Source organism: Ambystoma mexicanum, chromosome 1q (genome assembly GCF_040938575.1).
Source record: "Ambystoma mexicanum isolate Mex_15411 chromosome 1q, UKY_AmexF1_1, whole genome shotgun sequence".
NCBI classification, from domain to species: Eukaryota; Metazoa; Chordata; class Amphibia; order Caudata; family Ambystomatidae; genus Ambystoma; species Ambystoma mexicanum.
In genome coordinates this window covers 914,063,536-914,082,095 of record NC_090922.1, presented here as the reverse complement: position 1 = coordinate 914,082,095, position 18,560 = coordinate 914,063,536, and the positions used below count along the sequence as shown (strand labels likewise).

The window sequence follows — 18,560 nt, the reverse complement described above, 5'->3', positions numbered from 1 at the left end:
TCCATCTGGCCTGACCATTAACCTTACAGGTGTATCAAGATTCTGAAATCACCCTACGTGTCTGCTGCATGAATATTCATTATAGAGATATAAAAAGGCACAGGAGCAGAAGTATCAAAACAATAGGATTATGGACTAAGGAAGCAACAACTTTCATGAAGCAAAGGATTTGATGCTTTTATAAATCTTTGGTAGAGACTGTGACTATTCATGTGACCGGACCTGTTTGACTCAGTCCATGCAACAATTTCTATGGATGATCAGGGCATCAATGAATGGAACCCACTATGTCTCTGTAAAATGCATGGGGTAGCTTTGTTTATGGAAGTCTTTGGATTGAGATTATTTTGCATTTGAAACCCTAAAATTGGCCACAATACATTTGCAGGGTGTTCCAGTAACAAATGTCCTGAAAGGAGCTGTCTGTTGCCATTACCTATCATTAATTATGTCATATGAATGCCAGGGTATCACTCATGTGGTGGTCCTCCCTATAGCCAAAGAGAAATATGTCACCCAAAATACACATGAGTGGTACCATCTCTAATCAGCAAGGATCATTCGTAATTTACTATAAAACTACAATCTGTAATAACAAAAATGTGGCAAGCAGTACTTCCAAATACAGTGTCCTCTTCATTTTTTAAGTGACTAATATTTCGGATTTCAGATTTCTTTCCATCCTGTCATCTATACGGGTGGATGAGAAGTTTTGAGTCAGCCTAATCTTTATATCCTAAAATCCGCTGTTTCAGAGCAAGACATATCCAGATTCCATGTGTGGTTTACAATGTGTAATCACACTTTAGCTCCAGGTTTCTTGATCAATTCTTGCAAGACCAAAGGTCAAACTGGAAATAGAGATGGTGATTATGAACAAAACAACATCAAAGGAATGCATGCATTTCTTCATGGGTGGCTATAATCTCCAAGTTGCAGACATTGAAGCCTAGGATGCCCTCAGATGAGATATAACAATTGAAAGTGACCAGGTAAAATCTCTTAAGCAACAGGATATATGTATACACGTTAATCCATCTCTGTGCAATCATGTGCCATCACTGTGTCATGGGATACCCTACAAGTCATCTAAATTACTTACAAGATATATAGATTTTATTCTAAATGAAGCCATTTCTTACTAAACCCTGACTATAATGTATTGATGTAGTGTACTCAGAGTAACCTTTGGTCATATTACTCTTTATTATCACCTGAAAAAGCCATAAAGTTGATACATTTCACCCCTATGTTGGCTTTCTCCCATCCACCATTATCCATTCCCTGTCCCTCCCTCCCCATTCCCCCTGACCACCCATTTGGTTGTCATTGGTCTGTGCCCCCTCACATGATTGGAACAGCTTCATTTCAGAGGCCCTCCCAGGTCAGCCTTGCCGGGCAGCCAGAGAAGGGCTCACATGGCAAAGGGCAGCTCCCCTCTGGCCAGCTCCCATCCCTGCTTGCCCCTGTTTACCCGTGGATGCCTGGTGGAACACCCTGCAGCTACAAGTCAGTTAAGGTGGTGCTGGCGAGGATCACAGTCATTACTGTGCTCCGGTAAAATCCTGGCCCTTTTATTATCCCTTACTCTGTGGGTGCTCTAGATAGCCACTATGTTAAACTCTGTCATACTGCTTAGTTAGCCACTGTTGCACTCAGTTGATTCCTGGGGCCAGCAGTGTTTTGCACCTGTGTTCATTTTGCGAGTGGGCACTGTGTTGCATTTAGACGTATTTGGAGGGTAGTAAATGTGTTGCACTTAGATGAATTGGCGGGTTAGGAAATGTGTTGCACTTAGAGGCAGTCCGAGATTGGGAGATGTGCTGCACTTAGATTAATTCGGGGGTAGGAAATGTGTTGCACTTAGATGAATTTGGAAGATAGGAAATGTTTTACACTTAAATGCATTCTGTGAGTGGGATATGTGTTGCACTTAGATGCAGTCTGAGAGTGGGAGATGTGCTGCACTTAGATGAATTTGGGTGTAGGAAATATGTTGCACTAAGATGCATTCTGGGAGTGGGAGGTATGTTGCACTTAGATGAATTTGGGGGGTAGAGAATGTGTTGCACTTAGATGCAGTCTGAGAGTGGGAGATGTGCTGCACATAGATGCATTTAGGGGTAGGAAAGGTGCTGCACTTAGATGCATTTTGGGAGTGGGCATTGTGTTGCATTTAGATGAATTTGGGGGGTAGGAAATGTGTTGCACTTAGATGAATTGGCAGGTTAGGAAATGTGTTGCACTTAGAGACAGTCCGAGATTGGGAGATGTGCTGCACTTAGATGAATTCAGGGCATAGGAAATGTGTTGTACTTAGATGAATTTGGAAGGTAGGAAATGTTTTACTCTTTGATGCATTATGTGAGAGGGATATGTGTTGCACTTAGATGCAGTCTGAGAGTGGGAGATGTGCTGCACTTAGATGAATTCGGGGGTAGGAAATATGTTGCACTTAGATGCATTCTGGGAGTGGGAAGTGTGTTGCACTTAGATGAATTTGGGGGGGGGGTAGAAAATGTGTTGCACTTAGATAAATTCTGGGGATAAGTAATGTGTTACACTTGTGAAGATTATCCATGCATCTCATTTAGAAATAACTGTGAAGATTATCTCTGCATCATATCTAGCAAGGACTGTGAAGTTTAGCCATGCGTATCATTTAAATAACTGTGAAGATTAGCCATGCATCACACTCAGAAGAATTGTGAAGATTAGCCATTCGTCACATTAGCTGTTTAATTTAGCTGCACTTAGAAGTACTCTTTGTGTCTAGTAATTCTTGTTGTGCACAGAGGTGCTTGTGGGAACAGATAACGTATTGCACTTGGAGGAATTTGTGGGAGTTGCTAGTTTGTTGAGGTTGGAGGAATGGACAGTATACTGCAGGTGGAACAATTGGAGTGCATCATTGTGTTGCAGATGGATGAGCTCTGAGAACATACTTGGAGGGACTTTGGGAGTAGCCAATGTACCAACAACCCTGCTTCCTTCCAACATACTTCCCAAATACTATACATGCCCTGTGGGCTAGCCAAACTACACACACACATACACCCAACATAACTAACATTCACATACAACAAAAGATCCCTGACACTTGACCTGGAAATCAACTCACCAGCAAGCCAACACGCACAAGTGCCAGCTTCACCAGGTTCCGGGCCTATCCTATCACTGTTCCCACAATAACCCACCCCACCCTCATTATTTCAGAGCCATGTGAGTGCCATGAGACCATACCAATAGTAAAGGTGCACGCTATAAGATAATACAGCATGACATGACAACGTAACATTACATATCTCCTTGTCATTTCCTTGTCCAAGTTTCTGCACAGGCAAATCCTGCCCACAACACGCCTAGGAACACCATTCTCTAAACATAAGCCTTCAGGACCATGTCAAACTAAGAGCATTGGTGGAATAAATACTAGGACACTCATGTTGGGGAAAGCGAGCAGCCATGAATGCTGGATTGGGTCTCATCACTGAGGCACTCCTTGTATTTATTTCTTTTATTTCAGCTGCTGAGCAATGGTGCGTAGGTGCCTTTTGTGCGCTGCTTACCCATTATTAATAATACATCTTTACATACTTGCATTTGAAATGTTTCACAAGATAGAAATCTATATTTGTTTAGAATGCTCAGTTAACTGATTTATCCTGCATAAAGCCATCATCCAATAACAGTACTCCACAATGAACGGTTGAGTCTGCCAACAAAAATACTTGTCGTTTTTTTTCTTCTTAATAACTTCCTCAGCTTTCATTTGTTTAACTTAGTGCATTCTGGGAATGTTCGTATTGTTCACTGTGTCATTTTAATGTAGGGAGAATTATAATATTCTCTTTGCATTTCAGATTGGGGGTTGAGGGTAAGGACATGGACGCCCCTAACATTAGTGAGGATATGGCACACAAGCATTTAGGTAGGCATCACTGCCAGAGCATTACAGGAGCAGATGTGAAGAGCCTGGCCTATGAAGGAAACAGCCCCAGCACATCTTCCATCTCCACCAGCAATGGGCGCGTATGGTTATGTTTTGTTTTAGGCTGTAGATTGTCATTTTACAGAACTCAGAATATTTGGTTTAAACGTGTTGTGTTTTCGTTTCCAATAACAAGGAACCCAAAGACTGAGGTACAGCTACTTCTGAGGGAGCCGCTACTTTGGCCGGAGTGAATTGTTTGGAGAGAAAGTGTGTGAACTAACCAAAGTACTCAGCATCACTTTGGAGCAATGAGTGTGCACCTATGGCCCTGCATATTCTCAGCCACTTGGCATGTTGTCATTATACACAAACACACAAAAAATAAGAGCATTAAGTAGAAAACCCATGCAGAAATGTAAATCCATCTCTTATGGCTGCTCCATGTGTGTTTAAATGATGTCCAGTGATACAGTCACCTGGGAAATAAAATACACCCTCAGTAAAATCAAACACTTTCCCCAAAAGGAAGTTTATGATATAAAATCATACCTCTCCTAGAATATTTGGGGAAAGTATTGAAGGGGTCAGGAAAAAAAGTTGCCTATTTGGTGACTTTTTCCGGGTGACACTATTAAATGGAACCGTTTAAATGTCCTTATCTTTGTTCCAATTTAATATGAACAATTATACTTTGCACAACTGTTCATGATATTGTTTTCATTTTGTTAAAATTACATGGAAATTGCAGGCTGCTTTAGATCATGGCATGTCACATTTAAAAAAGGAGCACAAGGGAAGAGGGTAAAACCGAGCTATCAAGCCTGCACCCAAGTCGAGAGCCAGCCACATTGTGAACATGACAGATCTTAATAGTGAGTAACAAGCTACTTACAGGAGGTCCATCAGACCCAGGGAGTCCAGCAAGACCAGGTTTTCCGTTGGGACCCTGAAAACACATAAAATAATGTTAAAACATTTGACATGATATGATGTGGCATTTATAACGCGCCTATACACAGATGTTTCAAGGCGCGACGAGGCAAGGGAGGGGGAACAGAGGGACGACAGACAGCGATCCTACTAGGCCAAGTGTCATTCCTATCGCGCAAGTGCATGGGAAGGGGGAAGGAGGAAAGTGCGGGGGGAGGGCACAGTGCGGAACATGGGATAATAGAATAAATAGACAATAAGTAAGTACGGCCAGCAGGTGGCAAGTGCAAGGGTTAGTGCAGACATCAGGTGTCAGGTGCTGATAGTGGGACTGTAGGGAATGGAAAACAGTCCCCAGTGTGGTGGTTGCCAGGAAGGCAGTGCAGGTGTGCGCCTGGTGGGGGAGGGAACCTGGGCCTGAGATCAGAGGTTGGCCAGGTAACCAGTGCAGATTCAGTATCAGCCAGGAAGTCAGCAGGGGAGAGGAGGAGAAAAAGCAGAAGCAAAGAGAAAGGTTTTGAGGTGCTTCCGGAACCGGAGATGATTTGCCTTAAATTTCAGGGAGGCAGTTCCAGTGGGAGGCCCCAGACAAAGAAAGAGATCTACCACCAACTCGTTGCTTGGAGAAGCGACTAACCCTGAGGGAGTTGGAGGTGGATGACCAAAGAGCTTGAGAAGGAAGATATTTAGGCAGAGAGAGTTGAGGGTATTGAGGCCCTAGGCCCCAGAAGGCCCTGTGGACAACGCAGAGGGTGTTGAACTTAATTATCGCAGCCACTGGGAGCCAGTATAGAGATTTCAGTCCTGGAGAGATACGATCCCAGGGCTTGAGGCCAAGGATAAGTCTTGCAGTCCTGTTCTGGATGAGTTGCAGAGGGCAGAGAGTAGAAGCAGGCAGATTTAGAAAGAGGCTGTTGCACTAGTCCAGCCTAGAGAGAACCAGAGTTCTTGAGACAGTGAGATTCTGGGGGAAGGAGAGGAAAGTAAGAATACCTCTGAGGAGGTGCAGCTGGTAATGTGACTTCTTAGAGATGTCAGAGATGTGAGCAGAGAAGGAGAGTGTGGAGTCGAAGATGACACCAAGGTTTTTAGCCTCACAGGTGGGAGCAGGAAGAGGGCCAGGAGAGGCTGGCCAGAGAGTGACAGGAAAAGAGGGAGCAGGAGTGCTGATGAGGAGAATCTTGGTTTTACTTGGTGTTACGGGAAAACACCCATACCTTTATATCATATGTTGCTTTTCAATCACCTCCCATGCTAATGCTTGGCAGCTAGTCAAACAAGATACTACTTAGTGACAAGGTCATGTCTGGTTGTTTTACAGTGGCTGAACTAAGGATCAATATCACTGACGAAGGTGGTACACACTTGTTAATACACCACTGAGACGCCAGTCTTGCCACTGTCTTTGTACGGGGGTTGTGCTCACACCCGAGACCAGTGGACGTGGTCACCCATGCATACCATCACTCTGGACAGCGGAAGGCGTAGTACATTATTTCAGCCTTATGTACATTTTTTCAGCTTCATCTTAAACTTGAATAAGTTTAAAACTGCACTGTCATTTGTTCTGTAATTCAAATTTACTCAGCAATTTTCTACATTTTGGGGTGATTTTGCCACATAAAAAGGCCAAAGATACTAGCCTTAATTGAGCTAGGGACAGTTAGCTATAGTCTGTTTCATGACCTATTCAGCACATTTAGCCTCATAGACAGACCTAGGCTGCTGTCATACTGAGCGTGATCTGTTATATTGAACTTCTCTGTTTATGTTCTTTTCAAAGTTAAATGTATTTGTGTATTACCAAGATGTTGTAAGTTCTGTAAATATTTGTCACTTTTTTGTGAAATTTTCCATTATTTTCATTAAGAAGCAATGTTGTAATCAAAAAACGGTTTACACAAGCCCTATAATGTGTGCTTTCTCTGTACCTATAAACAATTACACTTTTGTTTGCACTACTATGTCTTTGTTGTTTTGTGTCGATAACAATAAATACTGCACAAGCGTAGTATGTTAGGTGTTATATAATAATTTCTTTACTAAACTAATTGATTTACTTGTGACAGCTACCAGTTGAGTAATTGCTGGCAGCCTTTCAATCAGTTGTTTAATATTGTTTACACGGGAACACGCTTTCGTTCTATTCCAGTCTTCTACTCCACTTTGTTCCCGGGGTATTTGGAGTTCCTCTTTGTTTTCACTTACTGGCAATAAGGCAGAGATATTTGGCGGCACACCACTCCTGGATGGTGGACAGACAGTCAGAGATGAGAGAGGGAGAAGAGGTGGCTGAGGGTAGCCTGAAAATGAGCTGAGTGTCATCCGCGTAGCACTGGAAGTTGGGGCAGAGCATGGCAATGTGGTGGGCAAGAAGTGCCAGGCTTTGGTTGAACAGCCAGGGAGAGAAGTTAGACCCTTGGGGAACACCACAGGTAGAGATGTAGAGGAGAGGAAGGATCTAAGTTGAACCTGGGAGGGTCAATCAGGGAGAAAAGAAGTCAGCCACGCCAGGGCCCAACCGGTGATCCCCAGGTTATCACGGAGATGGTTGAGCAGGATGGCATGGTTGAATGTGTCAAAGGCAGAAGAGAGATCAAGTAAGATGAGGACACAGGGGGTGTTGGAATCAAGGTTGGAGAGCAGGTCTTCACTGATGTTCTGGAGAGCAGTTTCCGTGCTTCTGGCAGCTCTGAAGACAGACTGATTATCATGGAGACAACCAACAGACTCAGTGTGAAGATTGAGCTGGGTGATGGCCAGCTTTTCCAAGAGCTTGCCCAGGAAAGGAGTGATGGAGATTGGGCTGTTGTTAGCCGGGCACGATGGGTCGGCAGAGGGTTTCTTAAGAAGAGGGTGCACAAGGGAGTGCTTCAGAGGGAAAGGGAAGACTCCAGTGGTGAAGGAGTGGTTGCAGAAATCGGCCAGGGCAGGAGCCATGGAATCAATGTGGTCCTTGATGGTTTTGAAGGAACATGGGAGAACCTGTTTTAACGAGACTTTTATGGATCAAACTTGTCTAGAAACCTTGTCTGGGGAGAACAGGGCAAAGGCGGGGAAGGAGGGAGGAGAGGTGGCCGAAGAGGAGCCGGGAGTAGAGGGAGGAAGGGGAGAGGATCAGAGAGAGGACAGGATGTCCTGGGTTTAGAGATGAAATGAGAAGCTAGTGCCGTGCAGCAGGCCTGGGAGGAGACAGGAGAGGTAGAGACTGTGGCAGAATTGGCCCGTTCCTTGCAGATTTTAAAGACATGATTCTGTGGCATGATCAACAATGTAAGGGAACGTGACAAAGAAAGAAGGTAATCAATGAAAAAGAGAATTGTGTTTTTCTTCTTCATTTAGCTGCATAAGGTGAGATGTGTGATCAGTGCAATTTATTATATATCTGTAGTCATCCTCTTCAGACTCCACCGATATCTCTCTATATGTACAATGATATGATCAATAAACAATGCAAATCCCGAGGGGAATGTGTTTTAATTGCCTTTTGCCTATTGATGTGATTATAGAAATGACCACATGGAAACATATCACCATTGAATATGTCTAAATGTAAGCCTTCTACTGCAATTCTCTAAAAATCTTGGTTTCATCAATATATTGTAATTGAGCGCATATGTATGTTACTCCTTTGTCTATGTTATTTTGTGATCTGGTGTCATGCTCTTTTCACTGCGTTTGGAATTCTCCTGATCTACAAACTGTCCATTTCTTTTCTATCTTCTCACCATCAATGCCTTTTGAATATGGAATTTTGTAGGTATGCGAAATGTGTTATGTTTTGTGAGTCAAATCATCCCAAACAAGGACAAATGATAACCATTGTAAACTAAACCGAGTTAACGATGAACTACTGCCATTTAAATATGATTGATATGGAATGGAATGTGAGTCACATCTATCTGCTGCCTAGCATTTGTGGCCCAGGAGGCAAGCAGAACCATGCAATAAAAACATTACAAGTATGTTGCCTGCCCCTGGAGCCAAGGTTGATGGACAGTCAGGAACGGTATGTGTGCTCTCAAGGAGGCAACAGGGAGAACCACTGACAATGCAAGACACTAAAAACAATCGTGCTGCCTAGAAAGGAGGCAAGTCACTGCACAATGCAATCATGGCGGGTGATAGTGAACTGGTCATACGAGGGAGGGAGGGAGGAAGGAAGGAAGGAAGGAAGGGAGGGAGGGAGGGAGGGAGAGAGAGAGAGAGAGAGAGAGAGAGAAAGAAAGAAAGAAAGAAAGAAAGAAAGAAAGAAAGAAAGAAAGAAAGAAAGAAAGAAAGAAAGAAAGAAAGAAAGAAAGAAAGAATGAATTTCCCAGGGTGAAAGTGAGTTGTGAGAAATAAATCACATTTGATACCCGTTATCCTTTAATACAAATTTTGGTATGAAATATATATGATATAACGAACACATTACCATGGTTCTTAAGCACGTTGGTATCTGCGTCACAAGTACATGGTTTCCAGTATGTGAATGCAGTATGCACTAGACTGGGGCACTAAGAGCGCTGACTCATCTGTTTAAAGACGTTAACGTGTGTCCTGCAACGTTTAGAGGGAACCCACAGACTGTTTACTTAAGAAGCTGACTCTGCACAGTCTAAAACTTACTTTTTCACCGGGAGGCCCAATGGAACCTTGAGGACCTGGAAGACCCTGTTCAAAAGAAAAACCTGCAGATTAAAAGCCAGACATAGACGATGCACTTTCACCTCTGCTTTCCTCTATTACTGCCTCGCGTGAAGCAGTGCACTTGCCGCCAGCGGCGCGGGGTCGCCCTTGTGAATCGCTCTTTTATGAGGACACACAGGCGTAAACGTGCTGCGAGATGATTCAAATGCACAGTTCTCTGCACTGCAACCAGAGCTGAAACAGGACCCCTTTCAGTGACCCCCTTCCAGGCGTGTTGGTTGCTCTCAGCATTTCATGAACAGCGAAGCACTGGTTCGCCAAGGCTCAAGTAAACCAAGCCAGAACTCCCATGCCAACTTTAGGAAGCATTTGAAAACACACCTGTCCAGATAACTCTCTGGGCTAATTGAAGGCAGGTAACCTATGGGTGGTCATTACAAGTTTGTTGGTCTGGGAACTACGGTAACGGTAACTTGCCGGTACCGTAGTTCCCGGACCAGCAAACTACCAGTTCTGCTTGCGGGTACCATTACAACCGCCAGGTCTCTCCTGGCAGCCGTACTGGCACCCGCAAGCAGAACTTGACGGTAGCGCTGGCACCGTTATTAACAGTGCCGGCGGCGCTACCGTGCTCCCCATTCTCATCGAGCCCTATGGGGCTCAAATGGGAATGGGGACTGACAATTACCGGCACCTGGCAATGGGTAATTACCGGGTCCGGCGGGGCCGGAATGCCCCAGTAATTGCCCATTGCCGGGTGCCGGATAAAAAACCACAGTTACTGGCACGGCTACCGCCATGGTCTTAATGAGGCCTTATGTCTCTTCTTTTGAATGCTATCTGCGCCCAGAGGCAGTTTTCTGCCAGGCTGCCCTTTGGGGATCAGGCAGCGCTGCATGGGCCTGCTGTAAACATTTCCAATTGAAAAACGCATTTGTAAATCTGGAAATTCTGAATAGAAACATACATTACCCATTTAGCAATTTTAGTCACCAAAACTGACGAAGGCCCTCATTACGACCCTGGCGGAGTGGGTTTACGCCAGCGTTAATCGCGGCGGACCCGTCCGCCCTACTACGAGTTCCCGTAGCGCCATGGAACGTTTTCCGCCTGGTTTTTCCGGGCGGAGAAATCCATGGCGCTACGGGACCTTGATGTTAATTACGCCACCGTATTTTGCGGTGGCGCAATTAACGCCTTCCCCACTCCCATTATACCCTATGGGGCAAAAATGGGAATGGGGAAGGGTAAAATGGGGAATGGGGATTTACCGCCCTGCCAAGGTCGGCATGGGGCGGAAAATCCGCCAACCTCCATGGCGCTATCGGCAGCTTTCCGCCGTGCTCCGCGGTGCTTTTAGCACCGCGATTTCCACCAGGGTCGTAATGAGGGCCTAAGTCGTATTTGCAACTGTCATAAAGCAACAGGTACTTGTTTACACATGAACACATGAAAAAAAGTGTCAACTTACTTGCGGTCCTGGAATGCCTTGCTGACCAGAGGGACCAGGTTCGCCTTGAGGGCCCTAAAATGCGAAAGGACAAACGGAGCATGAGAGACAGCTTTCCTTGCCACGACTTAACCTATATAAAGTGACTGCCATTCCCGGTAACTAATCAAACAGATTCCGCTCTGAGAGGCACGCCTCTATAGGACTACATTGTAAGTGCAGTGAACAGTAAATGCAGTACAGAGGTGCGACTAGACTGACATTTCAGGAGCGGGCTGACCCTTCACATGTTGGGAGCAGGGCTAACTTCGGCGACAGTGAGGGAGTCACAACCTTACTTCTGTGGCGTCATCTAACGGCTTTACACATTCTAATGAGACTTTACTGGCTCAGCATCAGTGTTAGAAGCAGTTAATTTCGTTCACGTCTGAATCCTTACACTTCAGGACTGTTGTGAGAATGAGCTGTCTCCTGTCCACGCCTGTCCTTCCAATCACTCCCCTGACAGGTAAGTGTTAACAACCCATCACAATTTCAGTTGCCTAAAAATGTATGCATAGGAATGCAGGTGCTAACAATAAAACGCATTACATTAGTAAAAGCTGGGTCTTTGTTAAGTGTCCAGCCACCAGCACTCTTTATTGTTTGTGTCCTGTCCTGTCCTGGCTCTGTAGGTCAGTGAGGTCAAGTCAAGATGACCCAAACTTTCGGAGGGTGTCGGGGGTCTAAAACCCACTTTGCCCAATGGTTGCTGCGGCAATGACGCAGTGTCAGCTACACCAAATAAAACGTGTACTCAGGGAAATAGTGTATCATCAGTAAGGCACGTTCACGTTCTGTGTTTTTAAAACACCAACCGAACGAGCCGTGCTGCAGTACATGCTAGCTAAAAATAACAATGGCATGCAACATGTCTGACGTTTCCTCTTTCTGTACCTACCATGTTTCCCTTGGGACCTGGTTGACCGTCTACTCCAGCCACGCCCTAAAGTGAGCAGCAAGGAAACAAAAGTACATTTGCTGGTTGGTCCAAATAGGTGCTAAACATATACATAGCTATTCATAAATGTGCCCGGCAACAATACATACAGGTTGGCCATTAGGTCCAGGTGATCCTCTGGGTCCAAGTAATCCCCTCTGACCCTAAAAGAAAAAGGAAGCGTGTCAGGAATACATGTTGGGGGGAGTCACGCAGCCCGGGGGAGCTTTGGAAGCCAGCATATCCAGGTATTGATGAATGAAGATCGGGTTTATTTTCAGATGGAAGTTCAGTTTTCAAGGGCCTTATTTTTTTGTGTGCGTGCACATACCCCCACCCCGTGGGCATATGATGTATTACATGCAAAGCATTTCATAATGAGATTCTAAACAGCTACTTCAGAAGCAAGGGCGATGAAACCACACTATCGAGCGCATTTAAGAAGTGTGCCTAAAACCCTAATAGGACCAAATGAAAGCATCTGCTTTTTAGTACGAATTCTCCTAATCAATGCTCACCCTTTCAGATTACAGCCCCCTGGAGCAGAATTTAAGCACAGTCAATTGGAATTCACTCGACTACTGCAAATCAAATAGTTTCGATGACTAAACATGAAATTGGTGCTCACTCACTGCGCCCTGAAAGTGCGCGCAGAGGCAGATGTTGCTCTCACCCCACTAAGCGGCCATTGCTCACACAAGCCCGGAAATCTGAAAGGCTGAGCAGGCCTTTCTTACATTTCAATCTGCGATCGGCCGGTTTCCCAAACCCACTTTCTGACCCGGAAGTGCTGCAGTTGACTCTTGCTCTAAACAGGCCATCGCGATTGCAAGTAAAAGTGATGCTATGGAGAGCAGTGATCACTAGCAGTGAACTTGCTAACGACTATGTTAATTATGCATCTCAATCAGGCAACAATTCGTGTGATTGAAGGCTAAGCGTGCATGGCTGGGGCAGTGTCTAACACACCACAGTGCGTCTTTGCACCAGTGCAATGTTGGCCCCGTTCCTAGCAATAGGGCAAGCCGCAATCAAATGCCTTGAAAGAAGGATGTGTTTTGCAGTAGAGCAGTTTTGCCCTAGTGATAATTGCAATTGCACCGGTGCAGGTTTCTCTCACATGACCCAAAAGGCCTCATGCACAGGATGTTTTTTCAATGGGATTGCACCATTATAAGGCAATTCTGTAAATCAGGTTGGAAAGTCAATGCATTTTCGTGCAAAATTAAAGCACTGGGACTAGGGCAAACCTTGTCTTGCTGCGGATATCCATTGAACGATATAGGATCTCATTTATAAACGCCTTTTTTCAAAAGGGTTTTCCCATTCAAATGTGATTTTGGTAAATCAGGCCTTATGTTGTTTGCAATCGCGAATTGTAGTTGCACCAGGGCTCTCTTAAAAGCAAGCTCAGTTTCTGTTTACAAAAACACATATTTGGGCGTGATTGGCTTTGGGTTTTTCAATAGGTGCACCCCATTCAAAAATGCTTTGCGAATCAGACCCTGTGTTTTATTGCCTGGTTTTACAAAGGATAAAGGGGCCATCCCCAAGCGATTGGCACAAAGAAAGTGCTATGGCTTCTGCTGTGTTATCTTTTGTATTCAGCAGGTCAGCCGCTGGCGGAGAACACCTTGCAGCATTTGTGATGCAAGCTGTTGGGCTCTGCCCAGGCCTGCCAATCATGTTTAATTGTTCCAAGTTCTTCAGAATCCACGCTACTCTTGCTGCTGGGCTGCACACGCCAAAGAAGATTGCTGGCAAATCGCCAGCAATTGGGTGTGTGCATTGCTATACATGCATAGCAATGGCTCTTGATTTTAAAATATGCCACAAGAGTTTCTTGTACAATCCACAATATTACACCAGCAATGCAGAACAGTAAATTATCTTTAACAGGGTCCTGTTTCGGTGCAAATGCCCGTTTACTAGATACATGTGCACAAAAGGCATGTTGGGATCTGCAGTGCTGAAATGAATTCCCTGGAATGCACTGCCCAGCTGTCTGGTGATATATTACTGTCTGTCACTAGCCATTAGAGATGATTTGTGAGGCAGCAGAATTGTTTCAGAAAGCAGTGGGCTAATGGATGAATCCCCAGACAGGCAGCCAGAAGTCTGCGGCCTTCGAATATCTGTGCATGTGCATGCCTAGTGCACCCGCTGGCACACGGCTGCAGGGTGGCATGCTGCACATGAATGCTCACAGGGGGTGTGATCATTCCCCTGTTCTTGTTTCTAGGGCAGATTCTAACAGATGTGGTCATAGGCAAGTCCTCTCCCAGCCTGTTTGCTTGAAACGCGATGACGGATCACTGACCAGGGGTCTGATTGCAGAAACTTTGCACCGGTGCAAGTACAATTGTGCACGGTATTAACGCGAGAGCGAAGCTTGCCCTTGTGCAAAAGAAATTGAGGATATTTTGCAAAACCTTAGCACCATGGTGAGTGCAATTTTGCATGCTATTTGTACAAGGTAAAACATGTCCCTACTGCAAACAAGCATGCACTTTCAATGCAATTTTGCACCAGGGAAAATAAAAATATTTGGCCTAGCGCTAATACCTTGCAAAATGCACTTGCACCGGTGTACATTTCTGTAATCTGGCCCAGGTCGAAATAAAAGAGCACTGTGTGACTTAGACATCATTCACTCTGGGAATTTCCAAGAAAACGTGTCGATTTCTCCTGCAACCGCATCTATAAAGCCTGTGTGAATGTAATTGCTAACATTCCCCGGAAGTTCCCCGTGTGATCTATTCCCAACTTCAGACCAATTGGAAAATAATGTCAAGAATCCATCCATGCTTACAGGTTCACCGGGAAGTCCTCTTGGCCCGACCTCTCCATCTTCTCCCTGCAAGGGAACGCAAGCAGAAAAGAAGGGCTAGGTTAGGAAAGCTCCGGTTTCGCTGACGCCAAGCGCATTAAACCGCTAGATGGGATTGTAGGTAGCAAGCTGGAAAGTTAATTGTTAACATACTCTTCCTCCGTCTTCACCCGGGGAGCCAGGGGGACCCTGTGGGCCAAGTTCTCCCTGTACAATGAACAAAAGAATGGTTTAAAATCACACATGAAACTCATTTCACATAGACCTTAGCAGGCGGTTTTTCTGAATAGACAGAGCTTTTACAAGTTCACAGTAGCATGATAGCCAATTAAGTGCGAGCACACATGTAGGTTATTTATGTCATAGAAAGAGTGCTATGGCCTGATTCCAAAGCTTTTTTTTAATGGGAAAATCGCAATGAAAAACGCCTTGTGAATTAGGCCGGTGCTGTCAACACAAGGAAGACGTGTGCATTGCAATGTGAATCTGTGGGATTATCCCTTTTATCATGTTTTACTTGCAGTATGTTTTTACAAAGGCTACATCTTAATGTGTTTGCCATGGACCCAGCGGCGCAGGATTGCATGGGCCTGTGAAGTATTCACGTCCTTCAGAAATTGCACAATCCGTTTATTGGCTCTGCAGAATTGCACAGGTACGTGGACAACACAATCTATCTGATACTCAACAATGGTACTTGTCATTTTGTCAATTGAGCTTACAAAATATTCTGTTCTGTTGCATTGGCTAAAACAGTGCAAATAGCACATTGCACCTATAGGAAGAGTAAACCAGTGCCTGGATCCATTTAAAATGTATAGCAACATATTTTTGTTGGATGCCAACCTAGAACCAGTAAATCATACGCCAGGCAACCGGCATGTGCCTCCTTCATCTAAGCCAGCGTTGGCAACATATTGGTTCCTTTTGGGTGCTTTGGTGACTGTTATATGTAGGAGGCAGTGCATGGTGTTGGAGCAAGCTCATTTCCGTAGCACGAAGAATGTATTTAAACACAAGGAAGATATGGGAGTAACACTATCAGGTGTAATTGGGTCGGTTTATCTGCTGTGTGCGCCGAATGGGTGTGTGCTAAGTCACTCTCTCCACATGGAAGGAACCTAGCCTCCACGAGCTTGGTCTATGAGCTGCTTCTAATAGCACACGCATTCATCCTCATTCATGGACACATGTATATTCATAAACCATAACAAACACACGCCTGTTTTGAACCGTCAAGCGGTGTGGCGCAGAGCGGTCTGTTGGCAGGGAGCCTGGCGATGAAATATAACAGTACACAGTCTGCAGTGGAAAGTGAGAAAACCTGTCAGCAGATGACATGCCTGGCTGCCTCTCCTGGCTGTCCCACTGATCTTCAGGAAATGCAGCAAGTGGCTGATTCGCAAAGAAGTTACTGGTCGCAGCTCTGACATGCTCCTAGCTAGCTCCTTGAGAGGGGCTGTGACATTCCCACAGGCAACTCTACAAGCAGTAGCTCTGACATGCTCCTCACTAGCTCCTTGAGAGGGGCTGTGACATTCCCACAGGCAACTCTACAAGCAGTAGCTCTGACATGCTCCTCACTAGCTCCTTGAGAGGGGCTGTGACATTCCCAGAGGCATCCTCACAAGCAGTAGCTCTGACATGCTCCTCACTAGCTCCTTGAGAGGGGCTGTGACATTCCCAGAGGCATCCTCACAAGCAGTAGCTCTGACATGCTCCTCACTAGCTCCTTGAGAGGGGCAGTGACATTCCCACAGGCAACTCTACAAGCAGTAGCTCTGACATGCTCCTCACTAGCTCCTTGAGAGGGGCTATGACATTCCCACAGGCATCTCCACAAGCAGAAGCTTTGACATGCTCCTCACTAGCTCCTTGAGAGGGGCTGTGACATTCCCAGAGGCATCTCCACAAGCAGTAGCTCTGACATGCTCCTCACTAGCTCCTTGAGAGGGGCTGTGACATTCCCAGAGGCATCTCCACAAGCAGTAGCTCTGACATGCTCCTAGCTAGCTCCTTAAGAGGGGCTGTGACATTCCCAGAGGCATCCTCACAAGCAGAAGCTCTGACATGCTCCTCACTAGCTCCTTGAGAGGGGCTGTGACATTCCCAGAGGCATCCTCACAAGCAGTAGCTCTGACATGCTCCTCACTAGCTCCTTGAGAGGGGCTGTGACATTCCCAGAGGCATCCTCACAAGCAGAAGCTCTGACATGCTCCTCACTAGATTCCGGAGAGGGGCGGTGACATTCCCATAGGCATCTCCACAAGCAGTAGCTCTGACATGCTCCTAGCTAGCTCCGTGAGAGGGGCTGTGACATTCCCAGAGGCATCCTCACAAGCAGAAGCTCTGACATGCTCCTCACTAGATTCCGGAGAGGGGCGGTGACATTCCCATAGGCATCTCCACAAGCAGTAGCTCTGACATGCTCCTCACTAGCTCCTTGAGAGGGGCTATGACATTCCCACAGGCAACTCTACAAGCAGTAGCTCTGACATGCTCCTCACTAGCTCCTTGAGAGGGGCTATGACATTCCCACAGGCAACTCTACAAGCAGTAGCTCTGACATGCTCCTAGCTAGCTCCTTGAGAGGGGCTGTGACATTCCCATAGGCATCTCCACAAGCAGAGCTCTGACATGCTCCTAGCTAGCTCCTTGAGAGGGGCTGTGACATTCCCAGAGGCATCCTCACAAGCAGAAGCTCTGACATGCTCCTCACTAGATTCCGGAGAGGGGCGGTGACATTCCCATAGGCATCTCCACAAGCAGAGCTCTGACATGCTCCTAGCTAGCTCCTTGAGAGGGGCTGTGACATTCCCATAGGCATCTCCACAAGCAGAGCTCTGACATGCTCCTAGCTAGCTCCTTGAGAGGGGCTGTGACATTCCCAGAGGCATCCTCACAAGCAGAAGCTCTGACATGCTCCTCACTAGATTCCGGAGAGGGGCGGTGACATTCCCATAGGCATCTCCACAAGCAGAAGCTCTGACATGCTCCTAGCTAGCTCCTTGAGAGGGGCTGTGACATTCCCATAGGCATCTCCACAAGCAGAGCTCTGACATGCTCCTAGCTAGCTCCTTGAGAGGGGCTGTGACATTCCCAGAGGCATCCTCACAAGCAGAAGCTCTGACATGCTCCTCACTAGCTCCTTGAGAGGGGCTATGGCATTCCCACAGGCATCTCCACAAGCAGTAGCTCTGACATGCTCCTCACTAGCTCCTGGAGAGGGGCTGGGACATTCCCACAGGCATCACCACAAGCAGTAGCTCTGACATGCTCCTAGCTAGCTCCTTGACAGGGGCTGTGACATTCCCACAGTCATCTCCACAAGCAGTAGCTCCGACATGTTCCTCACTAACTCCCGGAGAGGGGCTGTGACATACGAGTTCGACCTTTGCTTATAATTATACTTGGCAGCTGTAATAAAGGTTTGTAAGCTCGACCGGATGAATCGTAATCTCCCGGTTGGACGATCCTTAATTTGCAAGTGTCTCAATTATGCTTCTGAACTGTTGTTTCAATGTCAGTGAGCAGATGATTTTAATATGATCTCTCATTGGGATGTGTGCATTTTAGAGTAGGAGTAGCACCTCATCTTGTGTGATATTGATGCACAGGTGTGGAATGATTGAAGCTTTACCAAATGTACATGTATATAGCATACATTTCTAAGAACCCATGTGAGTGTCTGTACCCTAGTTCTTATAGCATTCAGCATGAAAGACCAAGCACAGTCAGAAACTTACAATGAGTTAAACAGAAATTAGCTCCTGCAAACTAACCGTCTATTTCATAGCACATTTTA

At 45.8% G+C, this 18,560-nt stretch overlaps 1 protein-coding gene across 4 annotated transcripts in view; it reads right to left on the bottom strand.

The window, feature by feature from the left end:
• COL11A1 (collagen type XI alpha 1 chain) overlaps positions 1 to 18,560 on the bottom strand; it is a 381,664-nt gene that overhangs the window by 174,993 nt on the left and 188,111 nt on the right. For all 4 annotated transcript variants that reach the window (XM_069641554.1, XM_069641555.1, XM_069641557.1 and 1 more), the window contains 7 exons: positions 14,909 to 14,962; positions 14,738 to 14,782; positions 12,036 to 12,089; positions 11,887 to 11,931; positions 10,968 to 11,021; positions 9,476 to 9,520; positions 4,827 to 4,880 (listed from right to left, as the gene is read on the bottom strand). In XM_069641554.1, coding sequence (XP_069497655.1) covers positions 4,827 to 4,880; positions 9,476 to 9,520; positions 10,968 to 11,021; positions 11,887 to 11,931; positions 12,036 to 12,089; positions 14,738 to 14,782; positions 14,909 to 14,962 — 351 coding nt within the window. The remainder of the gene's footprint in view (positions 1 to 4,826; positions 4,881 to 9,475; positions 9,521 to 10,967; positions 11,022 to 11,886; positions 11,932 to 12,035; positions 12,090 to 14,737; positions 14,783 to 14,908; positions 14,963 to 18,560) is intronic.